At 37.1% G+C, this 14,794-nt stretch overlaps 1 protein-coding gene across 2 annotated transcripts in view; it reads left to right on the top strand.

Moving 5' to 3' along the window:
* The first annotated feature begins 8,624 nt into the window (after positions 1–8,624).
* The window catches only part of emx2 (empty spiracles homeobox 2), a 7,147-nt gene continuing 977 nt past the window's right edge, over positions 8,625–14,794 (top strand). Inside the window, exons 1-3 of one of the 2 annotated variants that reach the window (XM_039737130.1) lie at positions 8,625–9,315; positions 11,249–11,433; positions 14,522–14,794. The exon at positions 14,522–14,794 is cut by the window's right edge and continues 977 nt beyond it. In XM_039737130.1, the coding sequence (XP_039593064.1) occupies positions 8,925–9,315; positions 11,249–11,433; positions 14,522–14,689 (744 nt within the window). In that variant the 5' untranslated portion in view covers positions 8,625–8,924 and the 3' untranslated portion in view covers positions 14,690–14,794. The remainder of the gene's footprint in view (positions 9,316–11,248; positions 11,434–14,521) is intronic. The other variant, XM_039737140.1, reaches the window with a different exon arrangement.

Raw genomic sequence — 14,794 nt, forward strand, 5'->3', positions numbered from 1 at the left:
CTGTTCCAGTATCTCATCTAGATTCTTCTTAAAAAAAAATTAAAGGCTTTTCCTTTTTATTTTATTTATTATTATTATTATTATTATTATTATTATTAGTAGTAGTAGTAGTAGTGGTAGTAGTGGTAGTAGTGGTAGTAGTAGTAGTACTAGTAGTACACATTTCAGTAGAGCAATCTTTCGGAATAAAAGATAAAGGTTACCAAATCTATCTATCTATCTATCTATCTATCTATCTATCTATCTATCTATCTATCTATCTATCTATCTTTTTGGCACTTTATTTTTAGACACCTTTTAATGCGCGTATTTTTTAATATTCAATATCTGTTAAATACATGAGCAATACAAATAAACAACTGAAAATGTTACTGCCGGTGACTTTGACTCTACTTTTATTAATGTGTGACAAGTGTATTACAAACGCGTGTGCGGGAAATTAATAATAAATATAATTGGCACGACAAACTGGGGCTTCTGTTCTTTTTATTGTACATTTTAATTCAAATAAACAAATAAATACATACATGAGAATGAAAATACTTTTACTAAAAATAAGCAAACCTGAAAGACCATCAGTTATAATCCGCATTTCGAAATAAAGACACGCTTTCACTGATGAGAGATACTTGTCTGAATGACCTATTGTTGCTATCAGTAGTTTGCTACTATCGGATTGTCTAAGTGGTCCTTATTGTGCATTTAATTTGAGTTTATTTTACCTAATTTAATTCTTTTTTTCGCAATTTTTTACGTCATTTAAAGGAGCGCAATAATTAGACCCCATAGCCACAGTCAAGAATGCGTCAACATCCTGAGAAAGAAGACTGTTGAGTTATTATGAACACACTGACCGAGAAGACTTGTGCCACGAGAACACTTTAGCAGAATCAGCCTGTTTCACTATCAGTCAGCCACCGGGGAAGCAGCGCCAAATGCGAGTCCGTATTACAGATGTACTCAAATCGAGGTGACGGGGCAGGGGGTTATTTGGAGCATTAATACGGGAGCACGGTTAGTAAGGTACACACTTTCTAGAATAGTTACGGTTTTAAAATGCGCATTGGATGTATATGCATATTATATTGTGCGCAGCAGTTTTAGTAAAAGTAAAGAAAAAAATCACAGCTTTCGAATCCTACAAGTGGGGTTCAAGTGGATCGTCATCTTGCTATTAACATAAACATATCATCATTGCTATAGAAAAAAAAAAGTAAACTCAGAAAATGGAAGAACTAGTGATGACGTATAATTTAAACAATAAGCGGTGACTGTTTGAGTAAATGTTAGTATGTGTCTGAAGTCTGAGCGGTGCTTATTCCTACTTTTGGTACAAAGTTTCTTAAAATTCAGTAATGGAAAAACAGGATCACTTAGCTGGCACATGTTTGAATGACAAAGAAAAAAATAGAATACACATTTAAATACATATGATAAATATACTTCCTTTTTTCTATATAGTGCCTTACGCAAACCACTACCGACATTCAGCCATTTGGGGATTAAAAGATATGCAGAATGCTACGTGCAATGGAGTGTGCGGTGTGTGTGTGTGTGTGTGTGTGTGTGTGCACAGTTTAGACAAAGATTAGAAATTAGCTGGCCAGAAGTATATTAAAGAGAATTTATTTGACTGTACACATTATTAAAGACATTTTCTATTAGTGTTGCTGTTACTTTGGAAAGTGCCTGGCACTGACGCAAAGGGACGGCAATTTGTCTTTATTGTGTTACAGTCTCCCTCAAATACAAATTTGTTGAAAAATAAAATCAGATCAAGCATCAGCATGTAATTTGTTACAATATTGTTTGAAACAATATTATTTTAAAAAGTCACATGGTCCAAAAATATCTATTTTTTGGTGGGTCAGACGGGTGTGTTGCCGACTCAACCCCATCTTCTGTCGTGCCTTCATTCTGCCGAGATTCTTGCTGAACTCCAGCAGATGTTGTACGAGACAGTTCCTTAAGTAGACCTCCAGAGATTTAAATTTGACTGGGTTTATTCCAGATCTTTGCCATTATGTGACACTTTGCTTGAAAAGCCCTAGAGCGTTGAAGTCCAACACATTTGTGGTTGTGGAATCTAAAATCAGAACATGATTCCTAATTAAGGTTAACGCATTTTTAGAAAATTTGCCAGCGATCAACAGAAACTCGCCAGCATAGTTTGCTGCCCAGAGGGTATTTATTTTTCTTCACTCATTCCATTTGGGTTATGACGTGTTGCGTTTACGACACATTGCAAAGTTATGAAGGAGAGATGGAATTGGGAGAAGAATGCGTGGGATTCACAATTCACAAGTCCTGCCTGGATTGATGCTTCTTAATCAAACGAGCCAGAATGTAAATAAGCGGTGTGGAAACCAGGTGGACGAGTGCGCGGCACTACTGACTTTTTTCCTTCCCTCAGATTAGACTCATTCCTCATAATCCGTGTTGCTATCGATTTCATATTCATAAACCGCTCTGCAGTTTTCCGACACCTGTCACAAACACACCGATTTATAAAATCGTTTTTTAATGCTAACCCATCGTGGACAAAACAAAAAGCGATGGTTTTAAGAAAAAAGTCTCAACCTGATATGAAACAAAAACCAGTGTGTGTTTTTTTAAAAACGTCTCGGGGCAGTTCCTGACAAAACATGACTTACTTCGGAATACGCGAAAAGAAGATAACAGCGGAGGTTGCAGTGACCCGGGGTACCGTAACATCAGGTATAAATGTGAAAAGCTATTGCTTCCCTTTTTCAAGTTCAATGAAATACGTACATGAGTAGACGGTACATATCACAAATGAAACAGAGCTTGTAATGATGAAAACTTCAATGTGAGTTTTATCTAAATATTCAATCAAGAAGTGTCATTTACATGATTCAGAAAACGGGGGTCCATAGCACGGAGAAACCCAAGCTTGAGATGAGTGTCGGTATTCGTGACAAATGCAGCGTTTTGTCTTTATGTGTGCTAATTCTGTATTTAGTTATTTATGAAATGCATACTTGAATTTTACCTGGAAACTTGTCAAGTGCTTTATGCCTGCAGTCAGTGAGGAGCGCTGTACAAAAATAAACTGAACTGAATGGATAGCACGGATAACTCGAGAGGCTATGATACGCGATCACCAACAACTTAACAAAATATCAATCTGTCTATTCTGTGTAACCCGGTTTGTTAAACAAATAAAGGGTCATTATGTGGATGGTGTGTTAGTTAGGGTTCAAACACTATGAAAAGTATTATTTAGGGAAAGTTACCTATCGAGTACAGTATATCCAAAACATATCAATGGCAGTGCCAAGCAAAGCACACAATCTAATACAATGTTGAGTTTTTGCAGTTCTCGCGTGCATACATTGTATTTTCACGTTTTAAAGAGGATAACGGCCTACATCACTCGGAATTATTAGAATCAGCCTTCACTATTCCTGAACGGCGCACAGCCGCAGCTTGTGTCGGCCTCGTTGGGTCTTAGACAAGAGCGATCCCGAACGGAAAGCCAGCGCAACGCAGGGTAAATGATTATTGTCCAGTATTTTGGTTTAAATCTAGGACGAGATAACGAATGAGTACGAATTAAATTCAGTTTTCATACAGCACATTCAATTAACCTAACGGACACCTCTGAGGTGTAAAAGAAGAGTACTCGGTCAAAACTCAGGAAAATATAGTATTCTACCATCTGCTTAATCCAATCCAAACTAATATAATATAATATAATATAATATAATATAATATAATATAATATAATATAATATAATATAATATAATATAATATGGACTACGGTACTGGTATCCATCAGTCCATCCATATAATATAATATAATATGGACTACTGTACTGGTATCAAACAGTCCATCCATATTATATTATATTATATTATATTATATTATATTATATTATATTATATTATATCGGGACTGTTTCTGTTGGAAACAGAATGGACAAGGCGAGTTCTGAAAATTACTCTGTAATAAGAATATATTGATTTTAAAATCCGTTTAATCCAATTCGGGGTAGCGCAGGCAGAGGGGCAAAGCTAATCCCCCACAGCACTGAATGCCATTAAAGAAACATCCCTGGACTGGGCACCGATACATCGCAGGACCCACTACTAAACACAACAGCACTCTCCACTCAAATTGAGCCAGACTGGCATTGCTAAATAACCTCAGCTTCCAATCTTTGGGGTGCGGGAGGAAAACCGGAATACACAACTCACGGAAACTCGTGGAGAACATGCAAGCTCCACAAGGACCGAACAATATTCGCACTAAGGACTTTGGATATTCTCTCAGTGAAGACACAGAGCTGCACTGTAATATATCACATCATATCCATTATTCTAAGCCCACATCATCTTGGAATGGTTAGCATACTCCCGCAATTCTTTTGAGCTGCAGAATCATAAAAAACATTTATGTATAAAAGTACATCTAACACAATGTTATATAAAACAATAGGTATAACAAGCATTTAAAACAATCAGTAACTGAAAAAAATAACTTGATAAATTTTATAAATCTCCTATATTGAAGCAAGTTCGCTGAAATGAAGGCGTTAAACATTCAATTAACTTCAATAACAAATTAAGTTAAAAAAAAAAAAAAAACTGGGTCAATGATATGTAGTCTGTGGGAACAACAAAGCACCGTGAAGGCAAGAACAAGAAGGATCAAGCAGCAGCTTTCTGAAATTAATACTACACGAATGTAAATAAGCCGTCGAGTTAAAACAGGGTTGGAAATTATGCTGACCTACATTAATACACACACACACACGACACCACAGTAGTATATTAATCTCTCCACAAGAGGGCGCACGTACCATATCAAATAGCCATTATTAACTCGGTTACATTCACAGCGTAGAAATGGAGTTCAAACGTCTGTAATCTCCAACGGCTTACCTTACATGGTTTGTTGCAGTCCAGTTGTGCTTTAATCAAAATAAGAGGCATTTTCCATAAAGATCTCCAGAAGACGGAATAAACAGGTCCGTTAATTGTGCTATTTGACCCAGTTCGCTTTTCAACTACAGACTGTGCCTATCATACGTAAAAACACAATTGTGATGTATTCTGGATTTATGTAGACTGGAATATGTTTATATAGACTGTGTTTTTTTTTTTTTTAGTAAAGTTGACGTTATTATTTTGAAAGAATGATACACAATGTGTCTTACAGATTTCCCATACTTCTAAATAATTCCACTTTCAAAAGCAAAAACAAAGTTAGAAAAAGATTTGTTTTTATTTTATAGTACAAGATGAAATGGATATATTTGGAGTTTAAATGTTTTTGAAAATTACTTACTAAAGTTAGGCATATGAATACGCGCGTGGAATATACATTCCGTAAGCAAGAAAATGAAGGGTGCTAATTCTAATTAATTTAAAGGTATGAGTAGTTTGATTGGCCGTACAGCCTCTGTTTCAGTGCGCATTTGACTTCGTCTGTTTTATTTTGTTTTATTTTTTTCACATCGCCTGCAAGTCGAGGCAGCCTTTTTTCTGTAGGTGTATTTGAATCTGCGTCAGTATCACAGTTTTATGTGATCCTTAGGTAGAATATTTGTATAATGTTTTTATCTTTTTAATGGTCGTTTGATATATCCTTTAATAACCACATATCAACAAAATTAACAAAAAATAATATCTGATAAAATATGTTGCCGCTGAATTAAAAGACATAACTAGTAATTGTATGGGCTTTGTAGACGAAGGATGCGAGAAACACGAGAAATCAAATCCACACGGAATCTGAGGTTGTATGGCCATTCAAATTATACACGGCTTTAAATGAATAATTAGTGCGCTTGTTCGAAGACATGGCCGTAACTGAGGAACTATTGGAAAATTAGGTGAACTTTAAAGCTCTTCACTATGTTTAAAAGACTAGCATGGCGGTTACTTAAATGCATAAAGCGATTTGTTCCGCTTTGCACTAACTTCATTTGCCGAATTTACCCCACTTAAGCACTCGACACCAACGTCACACCGATTGTTTTATTGTAAATAAGAGACGATAAAGGAGCCCACGAGAAAGCAAACGGTTAAATATTAAATGCAGCCAGTCCATTTGTTTCAGATGATTTCTTTCGGTCCATTAAAACGACCCCGATTGTTATTAAGATACGGTTAAAGTTTATCACGAAAAGACTTTCCTTTGTGAATATCTAACTCGCTCGCATTATTCTGCCGCACGCTACGGACTCACTAAAGTGTGACAGGTTTCTACACTTCGGTAAAGGTTGCAGATTGGGCGCATGAATTACCATACATTATCAGGAAAAAACGGCCTTTTAAAGACTTTCACAGCACGCTTAAAACTATTTATCATTACTTAAGGATAATATAATACATTAAACTGTGTATTTAGGACGCTAATTGTCCCCCAATAACCACTAATTTGTGTTGTGGAAGCCACCATGTTAGACTGCCCTTAATAAATTAATACTAAACTCTTTGGTAAGGGAACTCGAAGGTCACTCGCTCCATTTCAGCTAGAAAATGAATGATAAATACATGCAACGTTTGCAAATCTCTCTATCTGCGTATGCTACATGTCTGAAAGCAAATGCCTGTAGCCAAATAGGACCCCCCCCACCACCCCCATTACCCATGCCAACTGAGTAAAAAAGGGGGATATAGGATTAGAGTCTCTTTATGTTCTATTATGTTCTGATATACTTGGACACGACGATTAAATGAGTGCGTGTGTGTATGTGTGTGTGTGTGTGTGTATATATATATATATATATATATATATATATAGCTACAGAGCTTACACACACACACTATATATATATATATATATATATATATATATATATATATATATATATATATATATATATATATATATATATATATATATATAATAACTGGATGATGCTATTTGTAACTGGGGCATAATTGTCAAAGTAAATTCAGTTTTGCATCATCTTGTGCTTAGCATTTCTGCGGTCTAAGTGAAGAAAGTAAAATAATACGTCCAAGGCATAAGCAGAACAATCCTGCCATAATAAAAAAAGCATTGTGCCGTCACAATTAATCAGCGGAAATTAAACAAGTAAAGGAGCTGATGCAATCTTCTGGGTCACTCAGTAGTATTTTAAAACAGTCTTAGAAGAATAAAAACGGCCATCTCCTCTAATTTCTAGGAATACGAGTTCAGCCTAACGGTTCAGCTCTCTGATGTTTTCTTCGCTTGTTCAGCTCTCTGGGTATCAGTTTGTTTCGGATCAGCATCTGTATTTGTTCGATCAGTTTAAAAGCGTGTTTAATGCATTAAGGGAAAAAAAAAAAAAACTTATTAAGGAAACCCTACAGGCGGTGCAGCAGTGTAAGTGAAGAATGCGCATGCTTTAATAAATATTTTGTTTAATTATGCCTCAATTCATTTTGAAGGAACTATTACGGAAATGTCGTTCTTATGATAATAGTAAATATTTGTTAAAAACCGCAAAGGAATAGCCTTCAGAAAATAAGCAATGGAACACAGCCCAGAAAGAAAATTAAAAAAAAAAAAAAAAGAAACAGTATAATTATTTGTTAGTCATGCATATTCAATTAATTAGCTGAACTGTTACATATGGCCTCTGGAAAAAAATAACAAAAAAGCCAAAGTTGAACTTGCCCATCTGCAGTAAAAATCCATGTAGACTTTGAAGAATGCCAATTACTGTGTATACTGTAACTTACAGGCACACTTTAGTAGGTATACGCATACACACAACGCGCACAACACCACACGTATACGTGTGTGCACCGACTGTACTGCATTGCTCTCAACGCGCCCTTTATTGTAACGTCGTTAATGCGGAGATCTCAAAACGCGACACTGCTTGTTTTTGCGAATAATAAACACGGAAAATACCTGCTAGTGCTTCACTTAAGAGGAATGTAATTGAGGAAAAATGGGTGACTGATGAATAGATAATAGAATCTTAACTTGCGATAAACAATAAATAGAAGGTAACTCTATGAGCCTCTAATCATCCTATTTTGCACGAGTCTAGCCAATAGGAAGCGAGAAGCCTTCAACCCCAAATTATTCCCAAAACAGATGGTGGGATGCAAAACACGGATGGATTCCTGGAACAAAACGAGACGCGTGCGCATGCCTTTCAGCGTGCTTGACAAATTTTGTTGTGGTTAAATTGGAAGATGATACAAACACTGGAATGTATTCTGGAAATTACTCTAAACTAATTCCTACCATCTTGTTTTTTAATGTAACCGTGATAATCATTATTTTTAATATTGACGGATTTATCTGATCACTGTTTTCAATCATATACTTATTTATAATTTAAAAAGGATTAAGTTAGCATTTCAATAAAGTTAAATGACGCGAATTTTGCCTGTTCAGCTAACACTTTTTTTGTGAGAGATCCGGACAACCCACGTGCCTTTGCCTCGCTTTCGGACCCTGCCTGTTCTGCTCCTCGCACCTGAGCGCCGCGTCCCTCGCCTCTCGCATGCATGTAAATCTCTGGCGCGCTGCTCTTCGCTCCTTGCAGTCCATTCCGTTCTCCACGAGTCCGCCTCTCCGTGTTCGGCTCTCCTTTTGACGCACTTAAAGAGTCTTCCCTCAACCTTAAGGCGAGTAATAGCGACCAATCATCGAGCCATTACGGGCTTCAGAGGAAGCTGTTTATGTGATTCCTGCACTAATTAGGCTCATGAACTAACAAATCGTTTGCACAACTGGAGAAGAACTGATCATATCCATGGATTGTCTGCGGACTAGGTGACCACCTCTTTTGAACACTTTTCCGGCTGTTACGCCTACCTTTCTGTTTCGCTATTTTTTCCAACTTAATCAGTGCACCACAAACTCTGATCGTCTTGGGAGTATTTTTTTGTACAAGATCGCCTGCTTCTTTTGCTTCCGCTGGAGGATCTTAGACTGGAAAACATGTTTCAACCGACACCCAAGAGGTGCTTTACGATAGAATCTTTGGTGGCGAAGGATAACCCACTACCTGCTTCCAGATCCGAGGAGCCCATCCGACCGGCGGCCCTCAGCTATGCAAACTCCACTCCAATGAACCCTTTTCTAAACAGCTTTCACTCGACCGGCAGAGGCGTCTATTCAAACCCAGACTTAGTGTTCGCAGAAGCGGTCTCTCACCCTCCAAACTCGGCCGTCCCGGTTCACCCAGTGCCCCCTCCACATGCGTTGGCAGCCCATCCCCTCTCATCATCTCACACCCCTCATCCTCTTTTTGCCAACCAGCAAAGGGACCCGTCAACTTTCTATCCATGGCTAATACATAGATATAGGTATCTCGGGCACAGATTTCAAGGTGAGTAAACTTGTTGACCTTCAGTTTAAGATAAAATTCTAAGATGATAAATGCATTCCACGCAGACGTAGCTTTTTTCGTATTTCATTTTTCTTTAGCTAACCAGCAAAACAAGACAAAACAAGCCGATATTGAAAAGAAAGCGTTAGAACAGGCGGTGCATAAAAGTTAGCCTGTCACGATCGTCTTTATAGCCGATCAACTTTTGTCGCTCACAAGCAAAATGCGAGTAAGTAATGAACGGAAATGAGTGTTTATAACCGCAAAGGGCTGATTATACAACTTGCGGCGCTCGTTAATTCGCTGCACTGCATGTTTTGTTTACATTTTGTAAAACGAATTTTTTTTAATGCAATAAGATATATTTACAGCATGCAGCTTTATGCGGTGCACTGAAAGTTGCAACTTTAATAAAAACTCATTTCTAAACCAGATCATTCAAAAAAAAAAATGTGCACGAGCATGTCGTGTTTACCGAGCACACAGGATCGAACTTTATAGAAACGAGGAGCAAATGTCATCGATTTTAGTGAAACTGTCAGCACGTCATTGTCCACTTTATAAAGTTAAAAAAGAAAGAAAAACATCCCGTGGAAATCCGTGACTCGATCGTTTGTGTTCTGACTTTAACAGCGTGGAAGATAAATCCCCTAACGTCCATCCCCCAGTTTTACGAGTCTGCCGTCCGCCGTTTCACTTCGTAGAGTCCGGGGATTCAAACCGCGAAAGAAATCGTTGTAAACTCCAAATAAAAACATGACTGTAAAGATTTAGAATCGAGAATCGCGAGAAAATGTTTAAGAAGAAAAACCCGGAGAAAGAGAACGAGCGTTTTTGCTTTTAATTTTTGACCAGATACGATTCGTTCTTTTAAATCTGCCATTTTTGTTGTTTTTTTTTTTTACTCGCTCTACAAAACTCAAGGTTAAAGCTTAAATAAAACTGAACACATCTTAAAAAACGGTTTAAACACCGGGGTTAAAACGCGTCCCCTTTTTAACTAATTGCGCCGTCAGATAAATGTGAAAGTTGAACTTACAAAATGCTCGGACGTTGAAAACAAAACAAAGCGGCGGAAGCTGAGAGAAAATCAAGTTGAAACGTAAAAATCGATAATAACTAGTGCGTCTTTTAACCCGATTAACCGTTGCGACGAGTTTATTTTCACTCAAATATACATATGTATTTTTAACAGCAACTTTTAGAATGCACGCTCTTGTTTTTGTTTTGCCGTTTATAATAATTCGATGGGCGTTTAGGGTCTATAAAGTGTTCATAATTTTGGGTCGATCTAATTTTAATTAGTGTATGTGTGTATTGTTATTGTTATTTTTGACGTAAAGTTTTATTTTAAAAGCACAATTATAATTCTTGTATTCGATATTAAAATAAAATTGCAGTTTTAGTAAAAAAAAAAAAAATACAAAAAACGAAATGATGTTCATTTATTGTAAGTTTAAGAGGAACATCAATGCTGCTAAATAGAGTCCTTTGACGCCGTTACTTTTACGAGACTGTACACTCATAAAATGAAGGAAATTATACTACCGATTATTATAACACATAACGAGATACGCGCGGTTAAAACCGAATTAAACGCAATCAAACGAATGAGAATTTTTTTTTTTTTGTAAAATTAATTCAAATTGCATCTTTTGTTTTAAAGTAAGTAAATGATTATTTGTGACCTACCTTTTCTCCGCGTGTGTTTATGTGTTTAATTACTACTATTATTATTGTTTTTCGTTTGATAAGAACGCTGGCTGTTCCATTAATTTTCAGCGATTTAGCATATTAGAGACAGAAAGGCAATAAGAACGAGGTGAGCCGAACCCACCATTAGTCTAATAGCATGTATCGTAAAGAAGCTGATTTGATCGCTGTCAGACTGGAAGAAACATGTCTAATTGGGGTCGTTCTGCTTATTCTATAGGTAATGAAACAAGTCCGGAGAGCTTTCTTTTACATAATGCACTGGCGAGAAAACCTAAGAGGATCCGGACAGCCTTCTCTCCTTCTCAGCTGCTAAGACTGGAGCACGCCTTCGAGAAAAATCACTACGTGGTGGGAGCCGAAAGGAAACAGCTGGCACATAGCCTCAGCCTCACCGAAACGCAGGTAAGAGGCAAGGCGAAAAAAAAAAGTTGGGAAAAATTAGAAAATGTGGATTTATTAAAACAAGATAAAATATGTAAGGTCTGGTCAATAAGGCAGACTGAATACTTATAATATATATATATATATATATATATATATATATATATATATATATATATATATATATATATATTTACACGAATGAGTGAACAAAGTCACCAAGTGGCCAAGTCGTGTTGAGGATATTTAGGTGAACAACAACTTATCCGCTGTGTTGGGTTGAATCGGCCTGTCCTCTTCCTAAAAAAAATGTTGTTCTAACACAATAAACAGCTGTCAATAGACGCCATGTGAGACCCAGGTAGGAGGTGAAGAACACAAATGAAAAACGTGCTTGTTTATTAGCATCTGAGAGGTTCAAATAGAAAATGTATCTCTTTTTAAGAGATAATTTAAGAATAGTGGTACCTCTCTATAAAGGTTGATTTATTAAAACGATTTTTTAAAAATGGCCAGAATTAAGCGTGGTGGTATCGAGTGAAGACGCGCACCTTTTTCTCTTTTAAAATGATAAAATTCTAATAAAGAGGCTGGCAGAAAGCCTCGGCCTCATCGAAACTGAGCTAAACGGCAGTGTAAGCGTAAATGTCTTTAAAACCGCGATAACGAATAGAGCACCTGGCACAAAGCCGCTACATTACCGAAACTCCAGCGCAAATTTAATTGATGCTCACGATGATGATAATAACAGCGGTTAAATGGGTGCCCATCTCAAAGGAGAGCATAATAAGGCCGTTGTGCCACCCTTTTCAAATATGCTGTAGCTCTAAAAAAAAAAAGTGCTGCATTTTTAACAATTTGAGTTAGTCAAACAGACAACCACTGTAAGCTGGGACCCCCAAGTGCGAACGTCTTTCTGAACAGAAAGCCTTCCTTTTTCCCCAAAAAAGGATGAGCGTGCCCGCGCACGCACAAGGCGGCTTAATAGACTGCACCAGTGTCGCTGGAGCTTCTGCCGGCCTTGTAGATTTACTCCGGGACTGCTTTACAATACCAAAAGGCAAACAGTGGGAAAGGACCGTGTAAATATGAAGTAATGAATAGCCGTGTGTCACACAGCTCGTGGAATGCAAACCTAATGCTTGTGTCTGAAAGTCAATACCATTTACAGTTCAATTCACAGATTAGCGAAAGGAAAAAAAAAAAAAACAAAACAAGGCGGCAGTGGCCGGCTGTAGAGTTAAAGGGAGTCTTGTTTTAATTTGAGAAAGACTGGCTGATAATAAATCGAAAATATAATTACAATTAATTCAATTTAAACATGAATAGCGTGTTTCCAATATTACTATTTTTCAACGCCTGAAATTTCATGCGTTTACAGGTATTAGATAGTATTACGGATCTTATTATTACAGATTTTGGTAAACATCCCCGACAAAATGCCACTCTGTCTGGGTTCAAAGCTTCTTCCAAAGTCGTGTTGGTTTGTATGTTAAAGTCTCTTTTAAATGGCAGAATGGTTTGAAGCTATTGTTTTTTTTTTTTTAACATCTCTTGTACAAAACAACAAGGATACCCCCTTCTATTTTATGAGTTATTTTAAACGAGGGAACGGTCAGAATTAATTTCCCCCTGGTAAGCTGTATTTAAGGTGGTCTTTGTAAGGGTTGGATTCGGTGCTGGTTGGGGTCTTTTGTTCCAATGTCAGCCTCCAGCTCTTTTACAAACGAGCTCCTTTTGGAGATCAGTCTTGAGAAATGAACCGGCCTCCCCCTCAATTAGCAGCCTGAAAGCAAATTAAATGCACCTTTATTCCTCCGCAGCCTCTCAGATCACAGACTTTTGTGCATTATGAATAATGTTTTAAAAAAATTAGTTAAGTGAATTCGGTGGACTTTGTATCGTTGCTGTTACAACATGCAGCTTCGCTGTTATCTTTGCATCGCCAATAGGAATTATCAAATTGGCTTTACAACGTGCTTAGTTAAGTAATGACTGGAGACAAACGATCTAAAAAGTATACGGCTTGAATACCGCCGCGCCGTCGATCACGGATATGAGCGTCCATGTGATGCAATTCAACTAAAACACTTTACGAAAGAAATGGAGATGCAGTCAGGGCGCTTTGTGTGTGGAAAGTAATGGAAACACCAACTGGAAAGTCGCTGTTAAAGACGTGTAAGCCAGTGACTGGAAAGCGCGTGAATTTGCGCACAAAGTCCAGAAATAAAACGCAACGGGCCAGACAAAATATGAGGCACATTTTTAGAATGAATATTTTATAGACATGTTTGTTTCAATGTACAAATGATTTTTTGACAAGAAAAATGGTTTATGAAAATGCCTATATTTTATTAACTATTTAAATACATAATTTGAATATTTTAAGCTGTTTTATTATTTATGCACTGTTTGTAAGGTATATTTGCATTAGTGTATCTATGATTTTATTATGTATGTATTTAAAGACAAAGAGAGAGAGAGTACACTATGTAGGCACTATGTATTTCATGCTATATGTTTTAGATATATTATTTCCCAATCATATTGAAAATATTGATGAAAAGTAACACCCCATTTCATTTTGTGGTGATAACACGTATATTATGTAAACAAGGTGTCTCTTAAGAGACGCTGGCTCAGGGTATACATTACTGTTCATCTAGACGACTTATTTTGAAAAGTAAATATATTTGGAATTGGACATTACGATTTCTTCATATTTAGTTAATTCCAGTATCAGCCTAACGTTTAACAATGAGAAGAGCGCATAATATTTGGGTGTGGTGTTTCCTAATTTGCACGTTATTAAACTGGCAGGCAGTGTGGCGATGCAGTGAAGGCTTTGGACATCAAACTCTGAGGTCTTGGGTTCAAAGCCCGCTACTGACACTGTGTGACCCTGAGCAGAGTACTTCATTTGTACCCCAATTGGCAACAAAAAAGAAATGTAACGACTTTCATTTAAAATGTTCCAACACACCTTAGGTAAAGCCGTCAACCCAATAATGATATTGCGTTACATTTCTCCCAGGCCAGAATCCTACATTATTAAAGAAAGATGCGTATGTTGAGATTTGGATATTAAAACGGTCCCTTTATTTTTCAGGTAAAGGTATGGTTTCAAAATCGAAGGACGAAATTCAAGCGACAGAAATTAGAAGAAGAAGGTTCAGATTCTCAGCAGAAAAAAAAAGGGACTCATCACATTAATCGATGGCGGCTCGCCACCAAGCAGGGAAGCCCCGAGGAAATAGACGTTACTTCGGACGATTAAGGACTTGCTGCATGGCCAGAGGGTCAAGCAACTGCGTTTAAGGGTCGCCAAAAAACAAACAAACAAACAAACAAAAAAAAAAAACAACAACAAAACGACACCGTG

Source organism: Polypterus senegalus, chromosome 1, assembly GCF_016835505.1.
Source record: "Polypterus senegalus isolate Bchr_013 chromosome 1, ASM1683550v1, whole genome shotgun sequence".
Lineage (NCBI taxonomy): Eukaryota > Metazoa > Chordata > Cladistia > Polypteriformes > Polypteridae > Polypterus > Polypterus senegalus.